Source organism: Sciurus vulgaris (genome assembly GCF_902686455.1).
Source record: "Sciurus vulgaris genome assembly, chromosome: 11".
Classification (NCBI taxonomy): domain Eukaryota; kingdom Metazoa; phylum Chordata; class Mammalia; order Rodentia; family Sciuridae; genus Sciurus; species Sciurus vulgaris.
In genome coordinates, this window is record NC_136472.1 from 67,175,916 (window position 1) to 67,191,201 (window position 15,286).

The window sequence follows — 15,286 nt, forward strand, 5'->3', positions numbered from 1 at the left end:
CCCAATTAAAATCCCAATGACGTACCTTACAGAAATAGAGCAAGCAATCATGAAATTCATCTGGAAGAATAAGAAACCCAGAATAGCTAAAGCAATCCTTCGCAGGAAAAATGAAGCAGGGGGTATCGCAATACCCGAACTTCAACTTTATTACAAAGCAATAGTAACAAAGACGGCATGGTACTGGTACCAAAATAGACAGGTAGATCAATGGTACAGAATAGAGGACACGGACACAAACCCAAATAAATACAACTTTCTAATACTAGACAAAGGCGCCAAAAATATGCAATGGAGAAAAGATAGCCTCTTCAACAAATGGTGCTGGGAGAATTGGAAATCCATATGCAACAGAATGAAACTAAACCCATATCTCTCACCCTGCACAAAACTCAACTCAAAATGGATTAAGGACCTTGGAATCAGACCAGAGACTCTGCAGATTATAGAAGAAAAAGTAGGTCCCGATCTTCAACATGTCGGCCTAGGACCAGACTTCCTCAACAGGACTCCCATAGCACAAGAAATAAAAGCAAGAATCAATAACTGGGATAGATTCAAACTAAAAAGCTTTCTCTCAGCAAAGGAAACTATCAGTAATGTGAAGAAAGAGCCTACAGAGTGGGAGAATATCTTTGCCAATCATACTTCAGATAGAGCACTAATCTCCAGAATCTATAAAGAACTCAAAAAACTCTACACCAAGAATACAAATAATCCAATCGACAAATGGGCTAAGGAAATGAACAGACACTTCACAGAAGAAGATGTACAAGCAATCAGCAGATATATGAAAAAACGTTCAACATCTCTAGTAATAAGAAAAATGCAAATCAAAACCACCCTAAGATTCCATCTCACCCCAATTAGAATGGCGATTATCAAAAATACAAGCAACAGGTGTTGGCGAGGATGTGGGGAGAAAGGTACACTCATACATTGCTGGTGGGGCTGCAAATTAGTGCAGCCACTCTGGAAAGCAGTGTGGAGATTCCTTAGAAAACTTGGAATGGACCCGCCATTTGACCCAGCTATCCCACTCCTTGGCCTATACCCAAAGGATCTAAAATCAGCATACTACAGAGATACAGCCACATCAATGTTCATAGCTGCTCAATTCACAATAGCCAGACTATGGAACCAACCTAGATGCCCTTCAATTGACGAGTGGATAAAGAAACTGTGGTATATATACACAGTGGAATATTACTCAGCCATAAAGAATGACAAAATTATGGCATTTGCAGGCAAACGGATGAAATTGGAGAATATCATGCTAAGTGAGATAAGCCAATCTCAAAAAGACAAGGGACGAATGATATCGCTAATAAGTGGAGGATGACACATAATGGGGGGGAGGGAAGGGTTAGTGTTAGGGTTAGAGTTAGGGTTAGGGAGGGGGGCAAGTATGGAGGAAGAAAGTACTGTATAGAGGGTAAAGAGGGGTGGGAGGGGTGGGGGGAAGGGGAAAAAATAACAGAATGAATCAAACAACATTACTGTATGTGGATTTATGATTACATAAATGGTATGCCTTTGCGCCATGTACAAACAGAGAGGCAACATGTTTCCCATTTGTTTACAATAAAATAAAAAAAAAAACCAAAAGTAAGCCAAAATGACCATGAATATAAGTCATATCCCAATAATAACCCTGAATGTTAATGACCTAAACTCATCAATCAAAAGATGTAGATGGAAGACTGGAATAAAAAGAAAGATCTAACAATATGCTGCCTTCAAGAGACTCATCTCATAGAAAAAGATACCCACAGACTAAAGGTAAAAGGATGGGAAAAACTTACCACACACACAAACTCAGTAAAAAAGTGGGGATTTCCATCTTCATATCAGGTAAAGTGAACTTCAAGTCAAAGTTAGTCAGAAAGGGTAAAGAAGAACATTTCATACTGCTTAAGGGACGCATAAATCAGCAAGACACAACAATCATGAATATTAATACCCCAAACAATGGTGCATCCATGTATGTCAAACAAATCCTTCTCCACTCCAGGAACCAAATAGACCACAATACAATAATACTAGGTGACTTTAAAACACCTCTCTCACCATTGAACAGATATTCCAAACAAAATTGAACAAAGATACCATATAACTCAATAACACAATATTTAGACTTAACAGACATATATAGAATATTTCATCCATCAATGAGTGAATACACTTTCTTCTCAGCAGCACATGAATCCTTCTCTAAAATAGACCATGTTATGCCACAAAGCTACTCTTAGCAAATACAAAAAAAAAAAGTGATACTGCATTGTAATCTATCAGATCATAATGGAATTAAATTAAAAATCAATGATAAAATAAAAAACAGAAACTACTCCAACACATGGAGACTAAATAATACGCTATTGAACAATACATGTATAGCAGAAGACATCAGGGAGGAGATAAAAAATTCTTAGAGGTAAATGAGATTGACGATACAACATATCATAATCTCTGGGACACTATGAAAAGTACTAAGATGAAAATTCATTGAATGGAGTGCATTCAATAACAGAAGAAAAAGTCAATGAATAAACGACCTAATATTATAGCTAAAAACCCCAGAACAAGAACAGATCAACACCAAAATTAATAGAAGACCAGAACTAATTAAAATCAGAGCTGAAATCCATGATATTGAAACAAAAGAAATGATTCAAAAATTGACAAAACAAAAAGTTGGTTCTTTAAAAAAATAAACAAAATTGATGAATTCTTAGCCACACTAACAAATAGAAGGAGTGCGAAAACTCAAATCTCTAAAATTTCTAATGAAAAAGGAAATATCCCGACAGGCACTATTGAAATACAAAATATAATTAGAAGCTATTTTGAGAATCTGCACTCCAACAAAATAGAAAATCTTGAGGACATGGACAGGTTTATAGAGACATATGATCCACCCAAACTGATTCTGGAGAACATACACAATTTAAACACATCAATTTCAAGCAACAAAATAGAAGAAGCCATCAAAAGCCTACCAACAAAGAAAAGTCCGGGACCAGATGGATTCTCAGCTGAGTTCTACAAGACTTTCAAAGAGGAACTCATTCCAATATTCCTCAAAGTATTCCATGAAATAGAAAAGGTGGGAATCCTTCCAAACTCACTCTATGAAGCTAATATAACCGTGATACCAAAACCAGACAAAGACACATCAGGGAAAGAAAACTTAAGGCCAATAATCGTAATGAACATAGATGCAAAAATTCTTAATAAATCACATACAAGAGCACTTTAAAAAGATAGTGCACCATGATCAAGTGGGTTTCATCCCAGGGATGCAAGATTGGTTCAACACCTGGAAATTAATAAAGTTAGTTCACTACATTAACAGACTTAAAGTTAAGAATCATATGATTATTTCAATAGATGCAGAAAAAGCCTTTGATAAAATACAGCACCTCTTTATGCTCAAAACCACTAGAAAAAATAGGGATAGGAGGAACATACCTCAACATTGTAAAGGCTCTCTATGCTAAGCCCATGTCCAACATCATTCTCAATGGAGAAAAACTGAAAGCATTCCCCCTAAAAACTGGAACAAGGCAGGGATGCTCTTTCACCACTTCTATTCAACATTGTACTTGAAACTCTAGCCAGAGCAATTACACCAAAGTAATTAAATGGATACAAATAGAAAAAGAAGAACTCTATCACTATATGCCAAAGACACGATTCTATATAAAGAGGTCCAAAAAATTCCACTAGAAGACTTCTAGAACTCATAAATGAATTCAGCAAAGTAGCAGGATATAAAATCAACACTCATAAATCTAATGCATTTTTATTCATAAGTGATGGATCCTCTGAAGAGAAATTAGGAAAGCTACCCTACTCAAAATAGTCTGAAAAAATACTTGGAAATCAATTTTACAAAAGAGGTGAAAACTACAGAACTACAGAACACTAAAGAAAGAAATTAAAGAAATCCATAGGACATGGAAAGATCTCCATGTTCTTGGGTAGGCATAATTAATATTGACAGAATGGTCATACTACCAAAAGTGCTATACGAATTCAATGCAATTCCAATTAAAATCCCAATGACATACCTCATAGAAATAGAGAAAGCAATCATGAAATTCATTTGAAAAAAAAAGAGACCCAGAATAGCCAAACAATTCTTAGCAAAAGTGTGAAGCAGGAGGTATCACAATACCAGATCTTAAACTATACTATAGAGAAGTAGTAACAGAAAAGGTATGGTATTGGTACCCAAATAAGCAGATAGACAAATGGTACAAAATAGAGGACACAGAGACAAATCCACATAAATACAGTTACCTCATACTAGACAAAGGTGCCAAAAACATACAATGGAGGAAAGACAACCTCTTCAAAGAATGGTGATGGGAAAACTGGCAATTCATATACAGCAGAATGAAACTAAACCCCCATCTCTCACCCTGCACAAAACTCAACTCAAAATGTATCAAGGACCTTGGAATTAGACCAGAGACCCTGCATCTAATAGAAGAAAAAGTAGGTCCAAATCTTCATCATGTCAGCTTAGGATCAGACTCCTAACATGACTCGCAAAGCAAAAGAAATAAAAGCAGGAATCAATAAATTGGATAGATTCGAACCAAAAAGCTTTTTCTCAGCATAGGAAACAATCAACAATGTGAAGAGAGAGCCTACAGAGTGGGAGAAAGTCTTTGCCACACTCACATCAGATAGAGCATTAATCTCCAGAATCTAAAAATAACTCAAAAAACTTTACACCAAGAATATAAATATCACAGTCAATAAATAGGCTAAGGAAATGAGCAGACACTTCACAGAAGGATATTTACAAATAATCACCAGATATATGAGAAAATGTTCAACATCTCTAGTAATTAGAGAAATGAAAATCAGAAGTACCCTAAGTTTCATCTCACCCCAAAGAGAATGTCTATTATCAAGAATACAAGCAACAATCGGTGTTGGCGAGGATGTGGGGAAAAAGGTACACTCATGCATTGCTGGTGGAATTGCATATTGGTGCAGCCACTCTGGAAAGCAGTATGGAGATTCCTCAGAAAACTTGGAATGCAACCACCATTTGACCCAGCTATCCCACCCCTAGGCCTATACCCAAAGTACTTGAAATCAGCATACTACATTGACACAGCTAGCTACATCAATGTTTATAATTGCTTCATTCACAAAAGCTGGATTATGGAATCAACCTAGATGCCCTTCAATTGATGAATGGATAAAGAAACTGTGGTATATATACACAATGGAATATGATTCAGTAAAAAGAAGAATAAAATCATGGCATTTGCAGGTAAATGGATGGAGTCAGAGAATTTCATGCTAAGAGAAATAAGCCAATCCCTCAAAAACCAAAGGTCAAGTGGCTTCTCTGATAAGTGGATGATGACACATAATGGGGGTGGGGGAGGCAAGAATGGAGGAAGCATGGATCGTATAGAGGAAAATGAGTTGTGGGAAGGGGCAGTGAGGAAGGAAAGGTAATAGAATGAGACAAACATCGTTACCTTATAAACATGTATGATTACACAAACGGTGTGACTCTACTTTGGGTACAACCAGAGAAATGAAAGTTGTACTGCATTTGTGTACAATGAATCTAAATAAAAAAGAATAAACTAAAAAAAGTTAATTATTGTTTCCAAAAAAATAGCTACAACCTCCAAGAAACAATCCATATAAAATTCTTCCCATCTTAATTGATTTGTGACCATAGTAACATTAGAAATCTATTTCCTTGCTGTGTTTTCTTTCTGAATCAGTTACATCTGGATTTCCTTTTTTCTCTCAACCTTTATGTAGATTTTAAATGTAGGAAATCAGGTGCACCAGGTGCTATTTCCCCCTATTTTTCTCACTGTCCTCACTTGCTAGGAGATCTGTGTCAATAGCATCAACTCCAGTGATTTCAACCTAAGACACTGATCACCTCATTTTCTGGCAGCTTGCTCCTTGCTCTGTACAACTACCTTTCTGCTTGTTCCCATTGTTCAACTGGATGCTTCAAATCACACATCCTGTGTTCATCAAAACCTAATCTGCAATACTCTCTTCTACACCTAGTCCTTCTCTAACCACACCTAGGCATATGAATAACGTCTCATTGCATCCTATTGCATGTTCCAGCACCTTAGGATTACTTTTAGGTCATAAGGATTATCAATTTCACCCGTACATGCCTTCTAAGTCCATCCACCTGTATTTTTCGTCTTTCACTGCCCTTCTGCTCAGTTCCAGATGTAGCCCTCTCTCCCTTGGATTACTCCTACAGCTGCCTATCCAATGCATCTGTGGTCTCATCACATGAAGTGGTTTCCACAGTATTGCTATGCCTGACTGACATGTGGAATCTTCCAGTGGCATCCTATTGTTGACATAGATGTGTTTAAAATTCTCTGGCTCCTGTTTCCTCAAAAACATCATCTCACACCATAGCCCATTTCCCCCACATCTTGGGGGTTCCAGTCACACTTATTGTCTTTTGTTGCATTGACTGTGCCATGCTGCCTCTCATTTCAGCATTTCTAAGTTCTTGGAATACTTTTACTTTTCACCCCTCGACCCTAGTGATACTGAAATCCTACTCAAGTCTTTGGTCTTCCATAAAGATGGTACTACTTCAGGAAATCCTGACAATGAGATTAAAATTCCCTTCATTATGTGCTTTCATATTAGAGGGCACTTTCATTTAAAGCACTGCCTCGGTCTATAATTCTCCATTTCTTGCTTTTTTATTAGTAGAGTATAAAATACTCTTCTGTTGAAGAATAATATTCTTTCTTCCCTACTAGACCACAATTTCCAGGAGATCAGTAACGATGACTTTATGAAACTCTACCATGTTCTCCAACAGTAAAAACTTTCCCTCCATTTTGGAATGAATTAATACTTTCTTCTTTAGAAAGATTTAAAGTAACCTCCTAACCATAGAATTTTAATCCCTCTGAATTTTTATCCATAGGAACAATTCAAAATTTCCCATCTATCATAGGAACACCTTTGTTTCATGAGTAGAGCTATTTTTCTATTTGTGTAGGTTCTCAGGTTGCATTAATAAAACACATCTCTGAGCTAATCACTTTGTTTCACTTTTGGGATTTAACATCTTAGGAATTCCCTTTCTCTGTGGGCCTCTCTCTCCTCAGGCCTCTAAAGGAGGCCTGTTACCTTTAGATCACTTAGCTGTTTACTACTTCCCATAAATTCTTGATGTTCATAATTTCTGTGTCATATCTCTTTTGAGAATACATCTTGATCGCAGAATAAATCTTTTCTCAAAATGCTGTGTTCGTCCAGTAAGAAACTGCTTCTAGTGTGAAGACATTAGACTGTGTCTCTGCTCATAACCACAGTAAGTTCTAAACCAAATCAAGGGCACACTGGTTAAACCTCAGATCATTTGATGTCTCAGTCTAAACAGAGTGCTGTTTTGGTAACCCACTGCAAAAGAGATTGACCTTGCTCTCTGCCCTAGCAGGATACAGATTCTTGTAAAATCTCTGCAAAAGGGGCTAAGAGTAGAATGAGAATATATGAGGATCACATGGTATAAGAGAAGTTACTTCTGTGTAAAAGAACTTTCATATTGTCTTCAGTATTAATAGTGCATTAAATGCTTTCATATCAGAATCACAGTTTATGTCCTGTTAGAATCTAATTATTAAAAAGTGGCAAGCACTGCTTTTTCTGCAAGCTCAGATTCATTCTTTCTCTTAATTTGATGACACAGATATTAACAAGGGAGAAACATTTAGAAGAATATGGGGAAAACTAAACATGGAATTCCTATTTGATCCAGCAGTCCTACCTCTGGGTATGTACACAAAATATTTGAAATCAGTGTGTCAAAGAGATATCTGAACACTCATGTTCATTGCAACATTATTCACAATTTCCAAGTTGTACATTCAATCTAAGTATACATCAAAAGAGGAATGGATAAAGTGGACTTGATATATATATATATTATTAAAAATTATAACACTGTATTAAACATTGTATTAAAAATTAAATTGTATTAAAACACTGTATTATAACATTGTATTAAAAATTATAACACCACTTTGTGCCCCACAAATATGTAATTTGTATGTAATAATATAAGTAAATAAATCAAACATGTAACAAAAAGAAAGAACATGGGGATACATCAAAGAGAAAAGGCTATGTGATATGAGGCTATAAAGTGATAATTGAGGGTTTCCCAAAAGTAGCAAGTCTTGCTACTTTTGATTCCCATTCCACTTCGCTTTTGATAGTCTCATCTAATAGTTGAAACAAAACAAAACTGCTTTACCTCAAAACTTGTTTCGGGTTTGACAGTTTGACAGTTTGATCTTACAGAATAAAGACATCATGAAAAGCTAGAAATTTTCAAAGAAACATAATAATTCTAATTTTGAAGGTGATGCTCAGCATCCCCTGACATTCCCCTCAATATGATAGATAAGTCATTCTTACTTGCTAGACGGGATAAACTCAGTGGCTACAAATTTCAGAGACCTTCTGTTCAACAAGGTACCTATCACTAACAATACTGTGGCATGTACTAAAATTTTTAAGATGGTGGAAATCATATTCAGTGTTCTTAGTACAATAATTTTTTAAAAAATCACATTGCTTACACTAAATCCCACTTTATGAGGTTCTTTAGGACTCAAAAAGGGAAAAAAGTGCTAAGATCGGTGTTCATTATATGACTCTTACTTGAAATATTCATCTACCATCACTTAATTTCCTGTCAAGCAATTATTTTGTGATCTCCTTAGAAGGACACACAAAATAGTATGGAAGAAATATTTGTAACCACAATCTGTGGCATGGTTTATTTCTGCAAATCTTTGAAGTTCATTATAACACAATTTTGGCAGGCCAGAATAAAACATCAATGGATATCTCTATCAATTTGGAATGGAATGGGTAAAAAATACCCTCACTCATAATTCCACACTAAAAATCTAGTTACTAGTTAGTAAACATCTAAGTTAAGTAACTTTGGCATAAATATGAATAAAACAAGCACATCCACTTGATTGCAAAAATTTCTAAAAAAAAAAAAAAAGTTTGAAAAAGCCTGGAATCATATTTATATGGTGATTCTAGGCTGGAATAATTGAGTATAAAAGAATATTTGAGATTTCTGTTAAAATTTCTCTGGATAGTCAACATAAGAATTGTCTTTTCTTTTTCCTTGGCAATGTTGGGGATTGAAATCAGGGACTAAGGCATGCTAGGCAAGCACTCTGACACCAAAGTGCACACACAGTCCAAAATTGTGACTTTTAAGTTTCCTTTCTTTTTCTAAAATCCTGAAACTTTCTTATAGTTCATCTTAAATTGCTATAAGAGATGGATTACAACAGTCATTTTGTTATAGCCCCAATCTATATGAAGAGAGTTCTAAGAGAATGTTTAATAGTAATTATGCTCAGAGATAGCCACATTGAATATTTTTTTTTTCTCATAGGAAAATATGTCTGCATCTTTCAAAGGCTCCAATAGCTCCAAGTTCCAGGTCTCCGAGTTCATCCTGATGGGACTCCCAGGCATTCACAGCTGGGAGCACTGGCTCTCCTTGCCTTTGGCCCTGCTCTATCTCTCAACAATTGGTGCAAACGTCCTCATCCTCACCACCATCTACCAGGACCCTGCTCTGAAGCAGCCTATGTACCTTTTCCTGGGCATCCTCTCTGTGGTGGACATGGGCCTGGCCACCACCATCGTGCCCAAGATCCTGGCCATCTTCTGGTTTGATGCCAAGGCCATTAGCCTCCCAGAGTGCTTTGCTCAGATTTATGCCATTCACTGCTTTATAGCCATGGAGTCTGGTATCTTCCTCTGCATGGCTTTTGATAGATATGTAGCTATTTGTCATCCTCTTCGCTACCCTTTGATTGTCACCAATTCCTTTATCATCAAAGCTACCCTGTTCATGGTGCTTAGAAATGGCTTGGGTGTCATCCCAGTGCCTGTACTTGCAGCGCAGCGTCATTATTGTTCCAGGAATGAAATTGAACATTGCCTGTGCTCTAATCTTGGGGTCACAAGCCTGGCTTGTGATGACAGGAGGCCCAACAGTATTTGCCAATTGGTCCTGGCGTGGCTTGGAATGGGGAGTGATCTCTGTCTTATTATATTGTCCTATGCCCTGATTCTGCGCTCCGTCCTCAGGCTGAGCTCTGCTGAAGCTGTCTCCAAGGCTCTGAGCACTTGCAGCTCCCATCTCATCCTCATCTTCTTCTTCTACACGGCTATTGTAGTGGTTTCAGTAACTCACCTGGCAGAGACTAAGAATGCTTTGATTCCAGTTCTACTGAACGTGCTGCACAACATCATCCCTCCTTCCCTCAACCCTCTTGTTTATGCACTTAGGAACAAGGAGCTTAGGGAAGGCTTCCAAAAGGTGTTTTACTTAGGTTTACAAATGAAGTAAGACACTGAAACCTTCTCCTTAATGTCCATGAACTTTAGCTTCTAACTGTATAAAAGAATTTCAAAGATGACAGGGGCGCGAGTGCATGCCTTTAGATCCCTTTTTTTCATATTTGTGCATAAATAATTGTGAATGCTTCTGAAGAGGGAAGAAAGAAAAACTTTCATAGTCATTCCAAAATTGGCCAAAGTTAAATGTATGGAAGATTATGGAAGGGCTGCCTGCTAAGCCAATTAAATTAGATTTAAAAAAAAACCCTAAACTTGATTGATATCCTTCCTTAAAATAAGAACAAATCAAATCACAAGTACATATATGGAGATTTGCTCATATTCAGCCTAGGAAATAAGTGACAGGTGAGTGAATTTTACATCATCCTCTCAGAGCATTATTGTACCTCTTTTTCATAATCTTAGCCAATGAAGAGAAGAAATAAGGCATAACATTTTGTCTTGTAGTTCAATCTGATCCATGATGCTTTGCTTTGGACTCTGATGTAGGCTGCTTTCTTTTGGATCTAGACTCAAAGTCTATCATAAAGTCTCTGGGATATTTTATAGGGTATATATTGAAATATGAATATTACTTTGGTGTTCAGGTCTATCAGGAGCTAGAAATTCTATCATACATTATGCATTGTCACTCTCCTTTCAGTTAAATTTAAAAGGTTGTTCTATTTGGGTCTCAGTTATAATGAAAATAATGTGAAGAGTTTCCTTTATTTAGCCTTAATTTCTTTCTTTGTTAGACCTGAATATTTTTCAGACATGATGATTTATGGATTCATGATACCATTTTCTTTAATGACAATGTATTTCAGGACAGTAAGAAAATTTAAGAAAATAAGTATTTGATATTTTCAGTTGCCCCTAAACAAGCATAACCATGATAAATGGGGGATCTAAGAGAAATAAATACAACCGAGATGACAGATTTTCCCTATATTGTTTATTCGTACATTATAACAGTGATGGCAGAATATCCTGGCAGAAACAGTGTACATGCTACAGTCTAGCAGAATCAAAACTGTCATGAATATGTGCAAGAACTTCTCAATAAAATGTTGCAAAGCATGAGACCAGGTAAGGAGTATAAACCATGGATTTTCAAAGTAATCCATGATGTTGTCACAGAAAAGAAAAGCAAGCCAAGAGCACCCCAGTGTTTATTGGAGATGCAGATTGAGGAGCACTCATTTTATACCACTGTCCGAAGTGTGGAAATCAAGAAGCTTCTCTGACTTAAGGAACACCATCTCACTTCATCCCATTTCAGTCAAAAGTTTACAACCTAAACCGGATATAGAGGTTTATCATAGAGATCAGGGAGAAGTATAATTCATTTTCTTCATTTGGCACTTTGAAATTCATAAGAACTAAATTATATGCTGTTTCTTTAAGCTATATGGTCTCTGTTCTCTTGTGTGTGGGTCTCTGTGTGTATGTGTGTGTCTATGTGCATACATGTGTCTTTATGTGAGAGAGGTGGGGTAGGGGGAGGATTGTCCTATTCTCATGCAGGTTGGTTTTTTTCTGTGTCCATGTAGGCTGCCAGGTTCAGACCCAGTTTTTCTAGAGTTTGAAGCACATTCAAATTGAAGGGCTCTCTGAAAGAAAATACAAAATTGACAAAAACCAGCTATTTGTTTTAAATGAAAAAAGAATACAACTTTAGAAGCTGCCAGCAGATATCAAGGAATCCTGAAAAAAAGAACAATATTTTAAAGAACTTGTCTGCTAAATTATCTATAATATAATTTAAATTGTTTATATGTTGATGTTATTTTAAGTTTATGGTTATGTAAGACTAGAAAAAGAAATTATGAATATTCTTTACAGAAATTCATCAAATATTTACATTTTGCTCCACTACTTTATGATTTTCTTTTAATTTCCATGTGTACATCTATACATGTGTTTAGGCACTATTTTTCTGAATTGTTTGAAAGTCAGTCATGGACACTGCCTGTTCATTCATAAATAATTCACTATGTATTTTCCGAGAATCAAGCAATGATGGATGTAACCATAAAATGAACAAAGTTACAGAAATTACACTGATACTATATTATAAACTAATCCATAGAACATGTTTGTATTTTACAAACATCTCTATAATATCCTTTATGGCAATTATGCCCATGCTTGAGATTCAGTTCAAGACCAAACATTTCATTTAGTTATCGTATCTTGTTGTAATATGATCTTTGATTTTGATTTTCCCCCATCCTTATTAAGTATGATTAATCAATAAAACTTCTATATATTTACATAGGAAAGTTATGTAAGATTCATTCCACTGTCATTTCTATACTACAGTGAATCTCAACATTGTGTTCATGCATAAGACTGGAATCCTAATTAGAATGAGATATATTTCATGCTTGTATCAGTAGTATATCAAAATAGATTCTACTATAAAGAAGGAAAAACCCCCTTACATATATTTAAGGTATGCAATGTGATATTTTGTTTCACTTATTAGTTATGAAATGATCACATGATCATAATGATTAACATTTCTATATCTGTATGGACAAGATATACTCTTATTAAGCATTATCTAAAACGATAAGAAAATCAGATTATATTCTTGTTACTGAAATTGCCCAATTACCATCAAGTCCCAAAAGGAGAAATAATAAAAGCAACTTCCATCACAATGCATTAAATTTGGTGATATAATTTTTTTCCAGTACTGGGATTTGACACAGGGTATTCTACTACTGAGCTACATCCCCAGCCCTTTTTCAGATTTTATTTTGGAAACAGTATCTCTAAGTTGTTTCTGAACTTTTAATCTTCCTGCTTTATCCCCACAAGTTGCTGGGATTATGGGCATGTGATACTGAGCCAGCTAGCAATATAAAATTTTGAAACAGCATTTTTATTCAGAAGTCAATAGCATTATTAAATGACAAATAGACCATAGTTTATTATTGAATTGGCAGATAACTATTGGCATGAAAGGATGGAGAATCTAATATACAATAGGAATTTATTTTGAGAAATAATTAGATCAGAAATGTCATAAAAGTTCCACACTGATGCTCATTTATCATAGCATTTCTTCTCCATATGTTTATATATATGTTATATATATATATATATATGCCATGTGTAAATAAATTATACACATTTGCCATGTACTTTTATTCAATCACAACAATCCTTTTTTCGAATGTACTAACTACATAACTTAAAATAATAGTCATTATTTTGTAAAACAGCATGATCATATTTTGTGAAAATGTATTAAATGCCTATCAATACACATATATACTTATTAACGTAGAAATATACCACAAATTCACACTAAGTTGTACTACTATGGGTGCTTTTTAATCTTCTTTAAAACATTGTTCCATTTTTCCAAACGATTCAATACATGTTGTTATTACTTTTATTATTTTTTGTAAATAGGTGTAAAATTAGAATCAGGTTTTTAAAAAATATTTCTCTCATCATAATATTTCAAGGTTTGGATATTATCTAATTTTTCTTAATTTAATATCTAAGTAAAATAAACTTTTGATGATGTTTAAGAGCACTATAATATCCATCCTTCATTTCCCTTACTTGAAAGAAAACTTTTGAACCAGGGACCATGTTCACACAATTACTAGTCTAGCTCAGAAAGTAGAAAATTCTCTATAAACTTTAATTAAATGGATAAACTGGTGCTTTAATAATGAAATAAATTTAATAAATGAATTAGGGCATGAAACATTCTCTACTTAAGTACTTTTGATCTGTTTTACATAGAGCAGTGTGAAAAAGAAAACATATCTGCCATTGGATTAAATCTCACTAAAATAACTTATACACTTTTATTTTCTTCCTTTCCCTTGTATACCTCCTAACACACAGACACACACACACAACACACACACAAGATTATTCACTTTCTTATCATTATGTGGGCACTATGAACTCAAAGTCTCATTCTTTCTTCTCTCCCCATAGAGCTTAATTTGATTTCCATGGCATCATCTGTGTGCCTGATATTCTTAAATATCCTCTGGGGGACACATGGCACACATTTTCCTTTCAAGGATCCATTCAATATCCACAGATATAAAGGAATTCAGAGTTTAACATCTGTGCATGCACATTTACTCTAGGAATATGTTTTTCATTAACCAAGATCCTGAACTCCTGGACTAGATTATATTCTGCTCACTGTCGCCCTAAGCAAAAATTAAGGTATTTAAAACTACAAAAGAGGCAATAATGATGAGATTGTTTTTGTAGGTTGTATGATAAAGTGGAGAGGAGTATTGGATATATAACCAATTGTTTATTCTTTTTCCAGAAATAAATCTGATTATATTCACTTAATTTGAAGGCAGAAATATTGCATGAGGTTAGATTCTCTTGGAAAGTGTTTTCCCAAACTAGCACTAAAATTTAGTTGACTTTGGATGGTTATGATAATTCTGTATCTAAACAGGACACACTTATTTGGTAGTGATGGAAGTCAGGTGTGGATCATTCCCATGAAACTAAGAAATGAAAGAAAACCTAGAGAACAGTTACACTGTTTACTTTTTACCTCTTGTCCCCTTATTCCTCGAAATCACAGTCTAATTTTCCTTGATTATTTTCTGAAAAGACTGAAGGATGTCTTTCCTTCATTTTGTGGACCAAAATCTAGACAGAACATGCATGCCACCTAATATGAAAATAAGAATGACATAAATAATTGAAGATGGTTTGAAAGAAAAAAAGTATTACCTATAGTTTAAGAATGAAAATAAATAGCAGATAACAGCAAAGTTATATTTCAAATGGTGACTCATGCATAAATATTACTAATTCAGCTGCCCACAGCCCAGCATAGCTGAAATCA

The 15,286-nt window shown here is 35.2% G+C and overlaps 1 protein-coding gene across 1 annotated transcript; it reads left to right on the forward strand.

The window, feature by feature from the left end:
• Window positions 1-9,475: 9,475 nt before the first annotated feature.
• LOC306640459 (olfactory receptor 56B1-like) lies at window positions 9,476-10,435 on the forward strand (the record flags this gene model as incomplete). The annotated part of the gene is made up of 1 exon (XM_079104743.1): window positions 9,476-10,435. One exon carries the CDS (start codon window positions 9,476-9,478, stop codon window positions 10,433-10,435), a length of 960 nt encoding a protein of 319 aa, XP_078960869.1.
• Between the last annotated feature and the right edge of the window lie 4,851 nt (window positions 10,436-15,286).